This window comes from Xenopus tropicalis, chromosome 7 (genome assembly GCF_000004195.4).
Source record: "Xenopus tropicalis strain Nigerian chromosome 7, UCB_Xtro_10.0, whole genome shotgun sequence".
NCBI lineage: Eukaryota > Metazoa > Chordata > Amphibia > Anura > Pipidae > Xenopus > Xenopus tropicalis.
The window spans coordinates 98,905,025-98,925,416 of NC_030683.2; the positions used below are offsets into that span (position 1 = coordinate 98,905,025).

The 20,392-nt window shown below is 36.5% G+C and overlaps 1 protein-coding gene across 4 annotated transcripts in view; it reads right to left on the reverse strand.

The window, feature by feature from the left end:
- acot7 (acyl-CoA thioesterase 7) overlaps nt 1-20,392 on the reverse strand; it is a 117,657-nt gene that overhangs the window by 26,395 nt on the left and 70,870 nt on the right. For all 4 annotated transcript variants that reach the window (XM_004916190.4, XM_018095453.2, XM_031905178.1 and 1 more), the window contains 2 exon segments: nt 12,817-12,933; nt 2,879-3,063 (listed from right to left, as the gene is read on the reverse strand). In XM_004916190.4, the coding sequence (XP_004916247.1) occupies nt 2,879-3,063; nt 12,817-12,933 (302 nt within the window).

Here is a 20,392-nt window from a genome sequence, read left to right on the forward strand (position 1 = left end):
TGTACCTATCTATTGTTTGGTATAGTATGTCTAATATGTTTGCTTTTTTTGAATTTTCTGTTTAATTTTGAGCCAATGAATGGTTGTTTATTTCACTGAAATATGTCATTGCTTGTTCATATATTGATTCAGGACCTATCACTGGGATATAACTTATAGATTCTCTTTCTTAATCTATCTTTATTAATTTGAAAGCAGTATTTGCTTATCCCTTCCCGTTCTCAGCTTCTGATTCAGTTTTCCCCCAGGTTTGTTAATCATCTGGCTTCTGCTACATTGTTTCAGGTGTCAGAGACAGCAGTGCAAAGAATATTAACAGATAAAGGGATACTGCATCCAATAACAATTATGTTTTTTTTTTTAATATGCAGACATTTTTGGGTGGAGATGCCCTTTAAGCTTGGATTTGCTTTTGGGAGGCTACTGCATCAAAAAGATATGACCTATCTTTTTTTTTATAAAAAAACATCAGAGTGCAGGGGCATCAGAGTAAATTCAGGACTGAAAGTCACCTGATGCCTTTTTGTACGTATTGCACTCACTAAGGTACAGTGACATAATTGCTGTCAATTACTTGGTACAGACAATTATTTAAGAACAAACTCTCAAAAACTAAACTAACCCCAGTATAATAAATAGAGAAAGTCTGCCATTTCCCCCCCACCCCTTACTAGTTATCATTTTCATTTAATCCCACTCATTAACAAGTTGTGTGTCACATAAATGGCTAGAAATCAGTTAACATCTCTGAAAACAATATCCAAAGGCTCAGATTTTAAGCTCTTATTTCACAAAAGCACTTTTGATGGCTACCTGATATGTTTCATAATAGCCCGTATTGCTTTTATTTTTGGAAATGATTCTAATGGAATGTCCTTCACTATCTTATTCTTGTCAGAACAGTGTCTAATTATAGTAGGCTCACAATGAAATGAGACTATAATGAAAAATGGTGCAGAAACTCACTACATAAAATATTTGAAAGACGAAAATTATGAATATTAAATACTTTCTGTGAATGATATGAAGTTAAAAAAGTTAAACAAAAATGTGGACCCTGGCAAAAGAAAAAAGTAAAAAGGTTTAACAAAATAGAATTTTTATGTCTTTTGATAAATTATGTTATTTGTCAGAAATGGAAGGATGGTTAGGAAAGTATTTTAGATATTGCATTGCACTGTTGAAGGGGTGGTTGACTTTACAGTTACCTTTTAGTATGGTATAGAATGCCCTAATCCTAGCAACTTTGCAATTGGCTTTCATTATTTATATATTTTTTATAGTTTTTAAATAATTGCCTTCCTCTTTTTAGCTTTCAAATGGGGCCACCGATTCCTGCAGTCAAAAAGTATTGCTCTGTGAGGCTACAATTCTATTGTTATTTTTTATTACTTATCTTTCTATTCAGGTCCTCTTCTATTCATATGCCTGTCGCTTGTTTAACCCACTGCCTGGTCGCTAGACTAAATAAGCCCCTAGCAACCAGATTGCTGCTGAAAAACCAAACTGGAAAGTCACTGAAAAACCATAAAAAATAAATATCTCAGACTATTAATATCTATATCTTACTAAAACTTAATTTAAAGGTGAACTACCCCTTAAAGAAAATGAGGATGTGAGTCCACAAGCCACAGGAATGCCCTGCAGTTCTTAAGTAACCATTTTATTACATAAGGACACAAATGTTCTGAATGGCTAAACCTTAGGCCGGTCTCTGACTGTGTAATCTGAGCAGATTAATTATTATATTTTCAACCTTCTACTCATTCCTTCAGGGCTGTTTCCCCCTAAAAAAAAGAATGAAATACAGATTCCTATTTGTAATTGCCAATAGTTAATATTCTGTCTTGAGTTTTTATTCATCACTTATTGCACTAAATGAGTCCCAGCATAGGATGATCCCTTGCAATCATATTTACCAAAGAATGACCTCAGCTGTCAAATAACTACTATAAAAATATGCTCTTTGCAAACATTTGGGGTTAAATAATAAAAAGTGCAAAGCTTGCTACTGGTCTAGGAACCCACAGCAACTAGTCAGCAGGCAGCATTTAATGGCCAGCTGATTGCCACAGAATACTAAACCTTGCCAAACTTTGCACCTTTTACTATATTAATGTTATTCATATGTTATCATATTTTATTATATTGCCAGAACTATATGCTAGATACTGTTAATTATCCACTTATATGTCTGTATTCCTTATTCTAAAGGGGATATAACATTTAAAATTTAAAAAAAATATATATCTATATATTCTTAGAACTAAATTAAATAACTTTGCAATGTATATCTTTTACAAATTTTGTACCTGCTTTGAGATACACACACACAATAGTTTCTACAGATTTCTTTTCTCTCTCTTGTTTGCAATTCCCATTGTGATCCTGCTTCCACGCAAGTGATTTATGGGCTGCCCCACTGATGCTTAACTGTTATAGGGGTCTAGGGTGGTTTAACCCTTACATATATACATACTTGTTCAGAAATAGCTGCCCCCTCAGAGCACCAGGGAGTAGGACAGCCGTGGGCGCTGAACTGCAACAGGGATCGTGATCAAGAGAGAGAGGGAAGAAAGCTGCAGAAATCATTGCCTGTATCTCAAAGTAGGTACCACATTGTTAACAGAAATACAATACAAAGTTGTTAAATGAATGCAAGAAAACTATAATTCAAAATTGACTTCCAAAACAGGGGACAAATGTTGCAATAAATATTCACAGTAATAAGTGGAAAGAGACCCCTGGTCTGCAAAGCCTGCCATAAGAAGCTAAGTGTGCTGTAACATATACTGAGTTACACATATATATAAATAAATGTCAATATAGTTTTGACAACAGGATTGTGATAATAGGAGAGATAAAAACTGGTACATACCACTAACTGAGGCACCGGCAGGGGTTTCCCTTCTTTGCTTAAGGATACATAAGTAAAGTATGCGCTGACAGCTCGATATCTCTCCTGTGTGTCACCAACTAGGGTATCAGCATCCACAAACACCTCAATCTCCATAGACTTATTGCTGGTGAATGTCATACGGCCAGATATGGTAATAATGCAACCTGAAATGGACAAACGTATTATTTTACTTTGAATGTCAGATGTAAAATGGCATAGAAGAGATTAATGTAGCTAGTAGCACTAGTAATGATTGGTAAATGTTCTTGATACAGTCTAGAAAGCAACACACATTAAAGGGGTGGTATATATGTGCATTAGCAAAAATTAAGGGTTTAGGGGCTATTCACCTTGCTAATTCTTAGTGAACCGCAATAACCTTTCTGAAGAATATGCAATGCAGGGGGATCGCCAACACCAGTCCTCAGTTCTCCTCAGCAGGGTGAGCCACTCTTCAGAAAGGTTACTGTGGTTCACTTTCAAATAGCAAGATTAATACATCCTAAACACAATGTTTGCTAATGGATATATATTGCAAAAATGCTTCTTTTGGCACAGAAAAGCCAAATAAAAATGTTATTACAAAGGTAAACCACCCCTTTAACTACACTAGCAATTCACACAGTAATACTAACAAAAGGATTTAAGAAGACACTGAGGGACCTGTAAGTTATCATGGCACAGGACTCACAGGAGGTGATTTCCAAGACTGTTTATAATTTCCAGCAACTGTTTGCTGTGGCACTTCTTTTGCACTTTTACAGTGTCACAAAAAGGATCTAAGCCCAAACAACTTTCCAATATACATTAACTAAACACAATCAGTGGTTGCAAAACTGCTGATTAAAAGACCTAAAGGAGAACAGGCGCCTGTTACATTGCATAAAGGCTGCATGTAAAATCTAGCACTCCATTTTACTACTATATTGTTCAAAACTACCATTAATGTTTTTAAAATAGATAATGGTCCTGATACAGGCTTAACTTGATAAGCAATATATATCTGGTTTATACCAAGAAAAGTTAGTGGAAGTCTGCAGGGAAATCTGGAATTGAATCTGGCCCAGTGTACCCCCTACTGAAAATGACAAAGGATGTTTCAGTTTATTTAACAGTAACATGACTTGTGCCTATTTAGAGGACCTTAGAAAACTGTCATTAGGTAAATGATCGGATATGTCATACATGGTATGGTCAATTTTCTTTTTTTCCCATTAGTTGTTGGCCCAACCAACTGGAACTGCAGGAAGTGAAGAGGATACCAGGGCACAATACATGTGCATAGATACATAACATTTTCAAACCTGTCTGGTCGATGGCTCAACCAATATCCATAATAAGGCAGTTACGGCTATGTACAGGGCCAGATGATTGCAAACTCAGCCTGTCGCCACCCAACTTTACATGAAGAAAAAGGAGCCACACCAGAACAGGAAATATTTAAACCTGGGGCAGAAAAAGTGGGTGGCATGCTCCCCCTAAAACATTGCTGCCCTAGGCCCAGGCCTTTGTGGCCTTTCCACAAATCCAGGCCTGGGTATGTAGCCAGTTAGTGTATGGGTAGTAGTAAAAATCCCCCTGAAGTGTTCTAGGAGTAACCTTTAGATTTAGAGTAAAGCAATTCCTGCTTGTTTAGCTATCTGTTTAATAAATCAATTACCGCCAAAGCAGGTTCTAATAGTTAAATGTCACTAATAACAGAAAAAGGCATTTTAGCACCAGGCTGTTTTTGTAAAAGGAAAATTTCTGAAAATAAAACTGCATTTCAAACAAAAATGGAAGCTAAAATATGACTCAGTGAAGCAAGAACTAGTCATAGAGCAGTTTCTTTCCTCTGCGCTGCTTGTACTGCCACTGCTTTTATCATTATGGGAATCCATGACTAACATATCATCATTAAGACTTGGATTTCTGCCATTTAAATGCCTCATTTCCTAGTTATCATCATTGTGCTCAATCATGATAACAACTATACAGGTCTTAATATATTAAATAAATGATGAATTTATACAGTCATAACTCTATGGATCCCTCTGGAAGGCTGCAGGCCATAAAAAAATCCCTCTGGGTTCTGCACCTGGCCTGTAGGCCTCCAACTGTATAGTTGCACACATATTAAAATAGTTTCTGTTCATTAAAAGGGTAATTCTCCTTAAAATGATATTTTAGTGTGATGTAGACAACAATATACCAAGACCATTTGCAACGAGTATTTTTTATCTTAAAAGTTAAATCATTTTTGAATTTGTTGTTATTTTATTTCTGAAGCTGTAAGGCTTGGAATGTAACTGTTTTTATCTAGGGCTCATTTATCCTAGACGCCAGGCAGAAGTTAGGAAGTTAAAATAGAACATAAATGGAGAGAAAAGAGAAAGATAAGCAATAGCAAATAAGAATAATAACACTGAAACATTGCAGTCTGTGTTTTGGTTGCCAGGATCAGTGACCCTAACAACCACATTGCATTTTTAGCAAGTCAAAACCAATACTGAAATATGGTTTAGAATAGGTCCTTCTATAACATGCTAATATTTAAGACCATACAAAAAGCCAGAGCCTGAACCCACTGAACAGTGGCAAATATGTCCAGCGTCCAAGCAGCCTGTTGTTTTTTTGCTTTTTGCCCTGTGTCTGCAGCAATGGCATCAATTCTTTTTAGAAGAAAGGGGGATGTACCTTAATCATTGGAAAGGATTTTTTTTTACAGTGAGAGCTGTAAAGTTGTGGATTTCTCTCCCTAAATCAGTTGTACTGGCTGATACATTAGATGGCGTTTTAGCAAGTGAGGGAATACAGGGTTATGGGAGATAGCTCTTAGTACAAGTTGATCCAGGGACTAACCGATTGCCATCTTGGAGTCTGGAAAGAATTTTTCCCCCCAGAGGCAAACTGGAGAGTCTTCAGAAGGGCTTTTTTGCCTTCCTTTGTATCAAATTGCAGTTAGGCAAGTGTTATACAGACATAAAAGGTTGAATTTGATAGACACATTTCTTTTATCGACCTAACTTAAGAAACGCTCCATATAAATACAGCATAAACATATTAGGAGTAATAACACCCAGCTTTATGAGTTAAAAAGAAAATTCCCAGGGATTTCCATGGCCACCCATAGGTACATGACACAAGGCAGAGTGCTTTAATACTGGGCAAGATACATAAGGTATATATTATATAATGATATAGATATTAATAACCTCTGAAACATACCTTAATAAAGAGTCATTATTCATGCCAGTCAGTTAAACCTGTGTATTATCATGTATCCTACATAAAAATTTGAGAGTACAGGTATGAGATCTATTATTCGGAAACCCATAATCCAGAAAGATCCGAATTATGGAAAGCCTGTCTCCCATTGACTCCATTTTAATTATTACATAATTCAGATTTTTAAAACTGATTTCTTTTTTCTCTGTTATAATAAAACAGTGCCTTGTACTTGGTCCCAACTAAGATATAATTAATCCTTATTAAGGGTAAAACAATCCTATTGGGTTTAATTACTGTTTTATTGATTTTTTAGTAGACGTAAGATATGGAAAGATATCCGGAAAGTGATTTTACCCATGCCCTGATTGGTTACCCTGATTGGCTTAACCAAGCCTCTTTACACTCAGATTAAGCCCTGTACTGCCCCACATTGGGACTCCTGCAAAATATGAAAGACTTGACAGGTCTGGACATTCACTACTGTCAGTGGATTTATGCAAATGATCACTGACTGCCCACAGACCACATGTATGCCAGCTGCATTAGTGTTCAGGTTTTATTCCCCTAGCTGCTGAATAAGACCCTTACTTGCCTGTCAGTGCATATACAGAGTGGATTTTGGGGTGGCATTTCTGTGCTGGAACACACTGTATGTGTGCAATGAGAGGGAGATCCCATACTTGTCCCTACACACACATACAAGGGGAGGAAGTAAGTGGAGAAAACGACATGTGTGAAATTGGCCTAAGGGCTTACTATTAACATACATTAATTCAACAAATGGGTCACTGTTTCTATTTTTTTTCAAGAATGCACCATATACATACATTTGCCAATGCTAAAGCATCCATAAATGTTCTACTGAACACTGAACCAAATGGTAGATCTGTCATAGTTTCAACTGGAAAATCCATTGAGCCTATGAAATAGATCAAAATGGATCATTGAAAATGTCTGAGCAAAGACTCACACCCCCAAAGGAATGACTGGGCTGAGATGACAAATCCCATAGTGGGCTATGGAGAATGTTATACTGTACATATATTTTTTAATCTCACTCTCCAATCACTTAATTTTAATACCAATGAAATGGAACATTGAAAACTGATCTGGTTTGATCAAATCTATCTGCACTAATAATCCCCAAAATAATCCATTTGAGTTTATCAGACCTTAATAATACTTGCTAAATCTGCCCTGTAATTTTAACCCTATTATGTATATTCAAAAGGAAATAGGTGAGCAAAAATGTGTAGCCTTTAAGGGGAAGATTTATCAACGTTCAAGGTTGATTTTTTTTCCCACAATTCAAGTTTTCTTGTGCTGAAAAACGCGAATTTGAAATATATTTCAAAAACCTGAATCCATAGTACTTATTAAGTGCGAAAAACCAGAAAACTCGAATTTAAAAATTCACCATCTAAAAGCTTGGGATTTTCTATAGACGTCAATAGGAGTAGTGCTAGGCAAAGTCGTCATATTTTAAAACTCAAATTTTTCAAGTTTTTCCTTATCAATAAATAAGCAAGCATTCAATATTCACTAACTGATAAATAAGCCCATAATTGTCTGGCACTTTAAACTTGAGCCACTATGAATTTCTTTAAAAAACATTGCTTGCTAAACCATTCTAAAGGTCCCCATACACGGGCCGATAGTAGCTGCCGATATTGGTCCCTTGGACAGATTCGGCAGCTAATCGGCCCGTGTATGGGCACTCCCGACAGGCCTGCACGACCGATATCTCGATCGGGCAGGTTAGAAAATCTAGTCGGATCGGTCCCCGGACCGACTTTTCTTATACCTGCCACCATAATTTGATTGTTTGGCCCAGGGCCAAACGATCTAATTACCTTGGATTCTCCCGATATCGCCCACCCTAGGTGGGGGATATCGGGAGAAGATCCCCTCGCATGGCGACATCGCCAAACGAGCGGATCTTATGGTGTATGGGGACCTTTAGTTAACTCAGAGAGCAAATCATCAAAACTAAGGTAACTAAGCATGTTAAGAATTTATTGTTATCAATCAATAATTATTTAAACAGATAAACACATTCTGGTGGATACTATGGCAAGTTAGTAGAACAGAAAAAAAAATAAAAAAAAACAAAAAAAAAAACCCACTGACCTTGACTAAATATTTAAACAACATATGTTAAAAATAGCTACTAAATCTATACAGATGTTATTTACAAAGACACTTGGTCAGCTTTCCTCAATAAATATCAACAAGGGAAATGCATTTTATCCTTAGAGAAGCTATTTTTGCCACATGAAATAACCAGATGCACAGTTTGCAACATTCTACTTTATCTACAGTTGCTATATTTGATATGCTTTTAGCGCACTTTATCCTTATACAACCCTCTCTGACCACAATGTAAAATCAATTTTAGGCATTCATTCACTTAAATGACATGAGTATGTAACTCTGTCCTGTGCATTCACAGGGTAAGTGCTCTAATGGAAAAATTAGCATCCATTACATTTGTGTTGGTCTCTAAATAAAGATTATGATAATGATTGCATTGAGAAAATAGATACCAAACAAATGTTATTGTTAATACAAGTGTGTATTAATATTTACTTTACTGCTAGAAGAGAATTCCTTAAAGGCTCTGGCACACGGGGAGATTAGTCACCCGCGACAAATCTCCCTTGTCGCGGGCGACTAATCTCCCCGAAATGCCATCCCACCAGCGAAAATGTAAATCGCTGGTGGGATGGCATACGTGGCGCCGCGACTGAAGTTGCCTTGAGAGGAAACTTCCGCGATTTTGGGGAGATTAGTCGCCCGCGATAAGGGAAAATATATAAATATATGTATATACACACACACATAGTAAATAACAAATCCAATACTAAATTCAGACTGAAACCTAAAGACTGTTTAAGATGAGATTTGCAAAAATAACTGAAGTATGCTGTGTAAATATTTAATCCCTGTGCTGTGACTCTGAGATAAAACTGGAGTAAATTAACAGTCAAACACTCCAATTTGCACAGCCTTAAGGCTGCCATACACGGTGTGATCCACTGGTTTGGCAAGGTTACCAAATGAGCGGATCATCTCCTGATTTGCCCACCAATGGGCGACTAATCTCCCTGTGGGACATTACCCTAAATAATATTATTCATCATCAATACAAAAAAGAGCCCAATGTTTGATCCTAAGGGATCCCTTGATGATTGACTCTATTGACTCTATTTCTATTGGTGATGTTTTTGTATAGTATACTAAAGACTTCTACAAAGCTCAAGGCCATTATTTTTCTCTGTTTAAAGGAGAACTAAAGCTTAACTAAAAAATCAGGACAGTAATGTAGCCCATTATGTTTTGTGCTTCTATACCAACCACAGCTCTCTGGCAGGGAAGATCTGTGCCTCCAAAGATGCCCCCATAGTAGCTCCCCAAATTCTTTGCTGCTGCTTTACTGCACAAGTAGTGTTCTCCTTTGGTTTAACTTTAAAAAAACAATGGACTAGCAAAGATAATTTACCACACCCCTTAAATTAATAGAAAAGAGTGTATACAGTGAGAATGTGTGTATTTAACAGGTATATAATTTTAGAAGACTATAGAATCCAAAATTTGACTAGATGTAGAAATAATCTCTAATGCTGGGGGCATAATTCTGTGATTCTTATGGGACCAAGAAAAACTGCTGGAAAATTTGAAAACAGGATAAATGATATCAAATTTGGGGGTTTGCAGGACATAAAAAGTAAAGGACAAACAAGAAGAGGAATGCAATATCTAACAATGTAAGAAAGACACGACTGAATGAGATTTGATTGTATAAGGCAGTGAGTGGGATTGGCCTGTATAATCAAGGCTAGCTTGTGGCCTATTTTTTTATTTATATATGTTTTTATTTACATTTTCCATAGCAGTAGGATTTCACATACATGTTATCCAGAAAGCTCTGAATTACAGGAAGTTCATCTCTCATAGACTCATTTTAATCAAATAATTTAAAAGTGATTTCCTTTTTCTCTGTAATAATAAAACAGTACTTTAAATTTTATTCTTAAATAGAATCGAAAATAATTCTACTGGGATTAATTCATGTTTATATGATTTTTTTATCTGAATTAAGTATGGAGATGCAAATTAGAAAGATCCCTTATCCGGAAAGTCCCAGCTCCGGAGCATTCTGGATAATAGGTCCCATACCTGTATATGAAAATATGTTTATTTGTTACAAAAATGTTGTAAACAGGTACTTAATGAAAGCATTCTTACATGTGTAAGGTTCCTTGAGTCCAAGTTTGCAACATATTTTATCAAGGATAGTCACAATCCAGTTGGCTGAAAGGAGACAGTAGTTTTCGGGGGGTGGTTTGTGTGATCAGTTGAACTGGGAATGTGGGCAGAAATAATCTGCTTTTAAACTGGAATAATGGTGGATACGCACAAGAAAGCATTAGGTTTGAATACTTTTACCAGCATCTTACATTAACAGTGTCCCTAATTTATAGTGAATTAAAACAAAACATAATGGGAAGTGGCGACAATTCTATTTTTGAAGTCTTTCAGTAAAATTGTATTCTCTTCTCTGTTTTGTAATAGGAATGCCAGAAGGATTAACAGAACAGGTTGGATACCCTGTATTTCTTTTCCAGTCTTTGTTAGGACACAGAGAAAGTATTATATGCATAAACACAGATGCACAGATTTTTTTTTTTATTACTTCACTTTTTTTCTATAACCATTTAATTACAGAGTTGAAATCATTTTAGCTCTTTTTACTGATTGCCTAATGAATCCCTAGAACAAATTTGTTTATTATTGCAATGTTCCTCAAATTACAGTCTTCTTTAAAAATACAATCACATTAATAACATAAAATCTTTTACTTCTCAGTGGGAAGCAATGCAGCAGAAGACGCTTTCAGATCTGCCACTTTCCATTAGCGAGCGCAATTTAAATGCTATTGCGTGCTTTTCAGAACCAACATATTGCTCAGAAAATTAGTAGAGAGCAGCTTTAATGTTTAGTAGTATCTAATGACTTGATTTACGTATCTGAAAGTCATTGCACAAACACGTAATTCAAGCCAGAAATCCCACCAATCATTAGCGCTGTTATTTTGTAAGGAACACATCTAAAATAAGGGAAATAAATAAATAAATGGCTCATCATTTTTATAGACACAAAATTATGGCTCCCGCAGCCATATTTATTTTTGACATTGCAGCTGGGGGTGGGTGTGGGCTGCAGAGGATTGCAGCTTCTAGCTAACGATAACCATTGGGGAAACTGCTAGAATAAAGCAGAACTGCAACTGTTAGCATTCCGAAGGCTGTGTGGGCATGTCTCTGCTGGCTGAAATATGTTATCATACAAAAGATCCTGGGTGCCATTAGACATTGGAAGGGTCCCGCTATAATGTACTTTGTAACCTACGTATAGGGGTTCATATTGGGGGAGTGATAAACTGAACACCCATAAACTTATGAAGGAGGTGGTGAAGAACTATATATGTAAATACTGCCAAATTAATGCAAGCAATGGGGACACCCTTTGTATATACACAAAACGACATTAAAATACCAACAAAGGGTTTATTTGTAATAAGGTATTTTAAATTAAGGAATTCCTGTCCCACAGTGGTCGTGAAACAAATATGCTTAGTAAGGTAAGTGGTTATCTGTAGGCCACAGTTTCCAGAAACCCATTAATGTAAACTCTATGGTGTTGGCAAATTCTACAATCTAAAGCTCTTAAGTTGTGATACTGACCACATGCACTGACATCATTTGGTCCTTTGGCCAGTCCAGACTAAAGGTGGCCATACACCGGCCGATTCTAGCTGATATCAGTCCTTTAGACTGATTTGGCAGCTTATCTGCCCGTGTATGGGTACGAACAACTGGCTTGCCTGACCGACATCTAGGCTGAAATTGGGCAGATCTCGATTGGGCAGGCTTTAATTTTCCTTCAGATTGGGGACCGCATTGGCTCGTTGATGTGGTCCCAGAACTGATGGTGCCTATAACCGTCATTCTAATTTGATAGTTTGGCCCCAGGGCCAAATGACCGAATTAGCCCGATATTGGCCAGTGGTAGGTAGAGATAGTGGCCATAAACGTTCAGATTTTAGTCTTCTTCTGACGAATGTTTGGAAATCAGTTGTATGTTTAAATGCAATGATCTAAAACTAACATTCAGAAATTGTAGAATAAAACCCTAAAATACAAATTGGAGAATGTTCTGAACATGAAATACTTGGCAGTCATCAATCATATAAAGTGACTTCCATTGTAGGTACCCCAAGGATATTGTCCTATACACAAGACATGCGCAGATATTTTCGTTAGTCACCATGGTATGAAAATTTTTGGGATGATAATTCAGAGCCGACACATGGTCCGAAAATTGTACGAAACTAGGTTTTGTATGATTTTATCGGTACGTGTATGGCCAGCTGAAGTCAACCGCTTATTTTCCATGTGTGGAGTAAAACCAATGGCTTCCCCAACTGATATCAGGCTAGCAAGCAAGATATTGATCTGACTGGCTGAATATGCAAGGGCTGCAACAGTCTGTGGATATGGCCTAATTTGGACAACCTGGGGGTTCAAATCCAGGCATGTATGGCCTGCTTTACATTAAGTAATATTATAGAATTCCCAACTTTATCAAGTATATATTATAACCACGGTCCTCAAAGCAAACACTCACAAACACACTGCACGTACCTTTCTTAATCTTTCGATGGAAGTCAATGGCATCCACAGAAGCTGTAACAATATTGGTCTTACAATGACGAGCAGCAACTATTCCTGCCACTTCATCCATTAGCTTCATAGTAACACCTAAGAAAGGAAAAATAGATTACTGCAGTTAGCTGCAGTTATTACCTCCCTGAGTATACACTAAGACACTCTGTGGTAGCTTAGAACTGCTAGAATAGTAACCATGCAATAAAGTTCATAAGCACTTTCCAAAAATGCATTTTTCTATCTGCAAATATCATCAGCGTCACATGAGAAGCCACATAGTTATGCAGTAAAAACACCTGTAAAAATGCCAGAAACAGTTTTGTTACTAAAACGATGCCATTTTAGACTTTGATTTCACTTTGATTATATATAATTCCACAACAGGAGAGTTGATTTTCAACAATATGCTCTTTTATAGAAAAGTATAATGAAAAAGAAACTAAGAGGTCACCATGGTTGCAAACAGGAAATAGCGCTCATTAAAACATTCCATACAGTGCAAATCTTTTCTCATATACGTATGTTTGTATAAACAAGATTTATTTTACATTTGCAAAAGAGCTGACTAGTAAAACAGACTGAAGTTTCAGCAAGTGAGTTTCTCACAAAATAGTCGTTGAGAACAGAATGAAATATCTTGCAAGATTGCTTCTGGTTTTAAACAGGAAATATTTTGAATGCTGGCAGATACATATATTGTATATATGGACGAGAGAAGCCACTGCATCTAGTTAGCAGCAACAGTTGTGCTATTGTTATGGCTGCTACTATCCTAGGCAGGCACAATATACATACATATATAAAAAAAGTACAATTACAGGAGCATTCTCTGCACATAGTAAGCTAGGAACTCATAATTACATGTTTAAAGAAAATGAATAAAAGATAAAACCTTCTAATGAACAGGGTATATTTTCCCTTCAAGTGTTTCTCATAATAAAATAATTGACTTTACTGAAGAAGCCCTAAAAGCCTCTCTATATTAATTTTTACTATGTGAATATTTTCTCTAAGCTGTCTGTTGAACATTTAGGTTTAGACTGTACTGCTGACTTGCAGCTTAAAGAATGTAACTTAGATTTAATTCAGGTTCTCTTTAACACCGGCAGTGAAACGCCCTAGTATTTCTGCTTATCGTTTGCTAAGGTCTCTAAGGGTACTCTAAATATTTACCTGATGTTCTAGATACAGATCTTTACTAGGAATAAAGTAGACAGTTCAGGTCAATGTGTAAATAACATACACATAAATATTAACATTTCTAAATGTCATCTTCTACGGATCTGCTGGGGAATATAATAGGTGTAATTGTTTTTCTTTCTACATTAACATAAGAATGGCTTTGATCTATAATTTCAAATAGTAATGTCATATTTCAGAATGACACAGAAGACAGGAATTATAGCGCCGAGTAATGTATTTGCTTTTGAACAGTAAGCAGTTTCCCAGAGGCAGGCATCACAGTTTATTAGGAGAACAGTGTATTGTGTCTGTTGAGATTGCTGTATATTTTGATTCAGTTTTGTGCAGCTAAGTTTTTTAAGAGCTAGGTTTATAGTGGGGGCACAACAGTAGAATATGTGGAAAGGATTAACAGTGCAACACAAGGCAACAGAAAGTGGTAAAAAGGTAACATAAGTAATGTCCACATAAGCATTCCTATATGAACTGGGGAGCAACACCAAACAAAGATCTAGGCAATGTGAGGTTGATGTACCCTAAACACAGAATACAGAACTGAAAATACAATAAAGCATTCAAAATATTAAATTATACACTGTGTGTGTCCACCTTTGCTCTGTGGGACATTCTCATTGGTCCAAAAGAAAGATACCTAAGCACAACCCACTTGCCTAAAGTTGTGTTTATCAGGTTGTTCGTTCCATCCCTCATGTTAACAGTTCAATTTTTATATATGCACCAAGTATAAATAGTATTGTGTTTGTGTCAGCATTGTGTCAGACACACCTTTCAGTGGTAAAGAGCAGTAAACTGGAAGAATTGTAGAGGGATTACATTTTAAACTGATGTGCATATATAAATATGTTTATTAACCATGGAGTTAATCCGTCTAATTTTAGGCATGTACTGAAAACCAGGATTTGGCTGAATTCCAGCGCTATTTGCAGGATTAGTATTCATCTAAACAAACTTACTGCTCATCTTAATTGAATCCAAACTATTTAAGCTCTAGAAGGCGATGGTAGAAATTCCCACCATGAAATCACTGGATGAGTAATAACTTTTCTATAACTAACTCAAGTCATTTGCCATCTTATTTAGGCTAAATGCCTCAACTGGATTTTTTCCAACTTGGGTGTGTTATATGGCAAAAGTTAAGAGAAACTGCCCACTAACAAATACAAAAAAGGGGAATAGGTAATGGTTATTACTTTATTTTCATTAAATCACTCCCCAGTTTACATGTTATCCATGGATAATGGGTACGGTGACTTTTATATAACCAAATAACCTATCATCCCATTTGCAACGGGGATATAAGGTTTATTTCTTTCTATTCATCTTCTTACACCTCAAAGCAAATAACCTATCATTCCATTTGCAACTGGGGAGGGGGCTTAGCTTTATTTAGAAACCCAACTATTATAATGATTAACATCTCCTTCCACCTCAAAGCAATTTTCCATTTTTTGTAGGTAGTATGCACAAATATTTTCTTATTTTCATATTTTCCTATGTGCAACGTTTGAGTGGGAGAGTGGGTACAACAAGTACTAAACCATACGTGTTTGGAAATATTCCCTCTCCATGGTATGAACTTTTGATTTAACAGTGGTCTAATTTTTTTTAAGTGTGCGCAACATGAAAGTGCCTGCTGGTTGGATCACTTGCATACAAAGCATAGACGGAACATTGCTTGTGTGTGTGGAAACAGTGGCTGAATGACTTTAAAGACTTGGAAGCTTATCCATATTCAGTGTACTAATTTTGCTTTATGAGTGCCCCATCTTGGAAAATATTTGACGAGGGCACAGTCTGGACCAAACAGAGTCACCCTATTATATGTATACTGATACACAATTTTGCCTTCATCTTACACTAAACCAGACAAATTTATGACTTGCACTGAAATGCCAGTAAGGATTTCTCAGTTTGTATTACTAAAATTAGAGGCATTTCATTAAATTACAATGCCACATTCGTTGTCTGGAAAATCAAGCCATTTCCTTCAATCTCTCCTACAGTATGTCTTAATTATAAACCATTTCATATTGCTTTTTTTGGCAAGTTCTTAAAAGAACAAAAATAAAAAGGGGAAACGTGACGGATCGTTATGTGATGTCAAGTTCGCTAGAAAACATTCCATTACAGCAGATGTAACTCATATGGTTTCGATTATCAGACAGTTTCGGAATTAGGTTACACTTTGTCCGGCAGTGGAAAATGTGAATATTGTGATTCCTGAAACAGAATATTTTCCACTCCAGCTGCCACTGGAATTTACCCCGTAGTTAATATAAAGTCATTATTTGTTTAAAGGGGAGCTAAAACATCTATAAAACATTTGCACACACATACGTGTACCTTTGGAGAAGGGAGAAAGCCCATATGAAACATTTAAATACATGTAAAGAATTACTAGAGTTCAAGAGGGAAGGTAACATAAGGAAGCAGTTATGCAACCAAAGTGTAACAAATATATGGAATATCGTTTCAGTGGCTATAGTGGGGAGAAATTCAATAAGAAATTTAAACAAGAATATTTTGAATACAAAGCAATTTTATGGGCATAAAGCAGAACAAATACTAAGGGGCACATTTACTTACGAACTGACCGAATGCGTCCGATTGCGTTTTTTTCGTAATGAACGGTATTTGGCGATTTTTCGGAAAATTTTTCGTTGCCATTCCGAATGTTGCGCAAAATCTGGCGATTTTTTCGTAGCGTTACTACTTGCGCGAAAAGTCGCAACTTTTTCGTAGCCTTCGCGCCGAGTACGAAAGATTCGGATTCATTCAAGCTTCAGTATGGTGACTTTTCTTGGGCCAGGTTGGAGCTGCAGGGTGCCATTGAGTCCTATGGGAGGCTTCCAAAATCATGCTATGTCTGAAAGTTTCGCCTGCCGCTTACGAGCGTTCAATACGAAAAAGTCGCGACAAGATACGAGCGCATCGTAATGGCTACGAAAAACTCGCGTTTTTTCGCGCAAATCGTATTGGTAACGGAAAAGTTGCGACAATTTCCGAAAAGTCGTAAAGGCGCCGGAAAAAATCGCAAAAAATACGAAAAAGTCGCAAAATGTTAGTTTTCCAATCGGAATTTTTCCAATTCGGATTCGTGGGTTAGTAAATGTGCCCCTAAGTATTTAATGGATGGACTAACTAGGAAAACTGGTTACTAATAAGCCTATATGTATATGGTATACATACAGTACATAAAGAATATTATGTCTTGGTCCCTAAACTCAGCCAAATGACAGCAGCCAAGAGATTTGCAGAAGGAAAGATGGGAAGCTACTGGGGGCATCTTCAAAGGAAAATACTTTTAAAACTAAATGACTGTGGTGCCCCAAGGCTGGTACAGAAGCCCAAACATGAAATGTAGTATTTCAAACCTACTTCTTTGGCAAGTTTTAGTTCTCCTTCAAAGCCTATTTTAATATTTCTTTTTATTTAAGAAAAGCCAGATGCGCTCTCACACTTCTATTCCTTCCTGTTATTACAGGTATGGGACCTGTTATTCAGAATGCTGGGGATATGGGGTCCAGTCAGTAACTCAGGAGCAACATGTTGCTCACCAACCCCTTGCATGTTGCTCCCAGTGGCCTCAAAGCAGGTGCTTATTTTTAAATTCTTGGTTAGGCAAGTTTTGGTTGCATAAAAACCAGGGGTACTGCCAAACAGAGCCTCCTGTAGGCTGTCAGTATATATAGATCTACAAATTAACCAATAGCGACCCTTATTTGACACCCCAGGAACTTTTTTATGTTTGTGTTGCTCTCCAACTCATTTTACATTTGAGTGTAGCTCACAGGTAAAAAAAGGTTGGGGATCCTTGCCTTAAGTCTACTAAAAAATCATTTAAACCTTAAATAAACCCAACAGGATTGTTTTTGCTTTCAATTAGGATTTTTTATATCTAAATTGTGATCAAGTACAAGGTTCTGTTTTATTATTACAGAGAAAAGGGAAACATTGAAAAAATGAAAATGGAGTCTATGGGAGATGACCTTCCTGTAAGCTTTCTGGATAATTGGTTTCTGGATAAAGGATCCCATACCTAAACCAAGTATTTTGTCTCAAACATTACTGACATATCTTTATTATTATAAATTCTATAAATATTATTATATATTCTGTAAATAACATGCATTTGTTTACAAACTTTTACATTAAAGCTTCACCAGTAAATTAACTTCTAATTTAATGTAGACAGAGATATTGAGACAATTTGTAATTGTCTGTCATTTTTTAGTTTTTTGTGGTTTTAGAATCAAGATTTAAGTTCAGCAGCTCTCCAGTTTGGAATTTCAGCAACTATCTGGTTGCTAGAATCCAATTTACCCTAACAACCAAGCAATAGTTTGAGAGACTGAAATGCAAAGTTTAGTACTGATTTAATAACCAACCATCAGCAGGTTTCATTTACTGGTTACTTCTTTAAAGGACAATGAAAGGTTAATATAAATTAAAAGTAAGTCTAAAGGCATTCTTTTTAAGTACTTACTGCATATCTAAATTCCCAGATCCCTGCTTGCTTCTCTGAGATATGGTGCTGGCAGCCTACAGCAGTGTGAAGACAGTGACATCACTGAAATCTCTCATCCCTTCCTGTAGGCTGCCAGCGGCAGGCTTCCTATTCTCTGAGCATGTGTGTAACTTGATCCTGTCTCCTGTTCTGAGCTACACATGCCCACTAGCCAATCAGAAGTGGATCTGGCAGAGGGGGGGGGGAGGGAATGAAACACATGTGCAGTATGAAGCAAGGAGGGAAAGGAAGGGAGAATACCTTTTTAGAGATGGCTGCCTGTTCTAGAAAATGTGAAGTAAGTGTGACTGAGTAAATATTTGATTAGGTGAGCCAAAAGTGTGGGGTTTTTACTAAACAATAGGAGGACTATTGGGCAGTATGCTTTTTAAATTTTGACTTGCATTCTCCTTTAAAAGCAGATGTCTTATTGGGTTACAGCACCTGGGCAAACCTTGTGCCTTTTATTACATTGTCTTAGAATTAAAGAATGCTATGAACTTAGATGCTGGCAATATTCTTTATTGAACTTTCACGTGCAAAAACGTTAATATTAATTCTGCCATTTAAAGTGTGTATATTTCCCCTTTTATTCCCAGTTGCAAAGTACATGTCACTATACCTCAAGCTGTCAGGTCTTTATAGTGAATTCATTACCACTGCATTCTCTTATTACTATTCCTGGTACCTTGCCGTCTATCTTATTTTCCAAAACAAACTCTACACTTACCGTTTAATAATGAATAGGGGGTGTGAGTCTAATTTCCATTAGCACTTTCCCTGGTGCCTTAAAAGTAAAGAGCTGTATAGGGACTTTTCAAATGGCATAATTCCTTGCAGTTTCTATTAGGGAGTCATGCTAGATATTATGAACATGTGCTATATTTAAACCCACAAATGTATTCAGTTTTGAAAAGTGCCCTTTTTTTAAATTACTGTCTGGAGCTGTGTAATTAAAGCAGAGTAACTGCTTGATAATGAAGGGTTACCATAGTAACCAGTTTTATTTGCACTACAAAAGGCAATGACATGATGGTAGGTGTTCGTGTGAAAATAAAATTATGTCATTGGATCAGTAAAGATACTACTCATTATTTCAGCCTGGGAAAATGTCTGTATTTCATGTCTATGCCTTTCTTTACCACATATGCTATCTAAAGGAAAACTAACATCGTAATTCAATATGCTTATTAAATATAGGAGGGTATGGAAAGCTCAATATAAATAAAATAGATAATTGTGTCTCTACAATCAAACAAGAACATGCTGAAGGGTTGCTAAACAAAAAGGAATGTGCTAAAACAGCTTTGTAAATAACACATTTTGATATCATTTTCTTTAAACAATTTTATGTGCCTTTATAAATATGGCCCAAAGACAGTGCATAAGGCTGGTAAGGATGTCCTGTAAACGAGTACAAGGGCCATAAACCTTTTTAGCATACATGTCTATTGGCATCACACCATGGAGACTGGTCTTAATGGCAGGACTGAGGTGAGACCATGTAACTAGAGGAGCATAACATTACGTGCAAACAGTAAGGGGCACATTCATCAAAGTAAGAGTTTGAATCCCGAAATAGGTAAAATTTGAATTAGATATGATAATTCTGCAAATATCACGGAAATCGTATTAGTCACGATGATATCACATTGGCGATCCGAAAGTCACAACGTTTTCGTATCCGAACAATCGTAAACGGCGTGAAAACCTTTCTGATTTTGATCCTTCTGTGCATGATTTTGGAAGCCTCCCATAGGACTCAATGGCACTCTGCAGCTCCAACCTGGCTTAAGGAAAGTCACAATACCGAAACTTGAATGAATCCAAAACTTTCATACT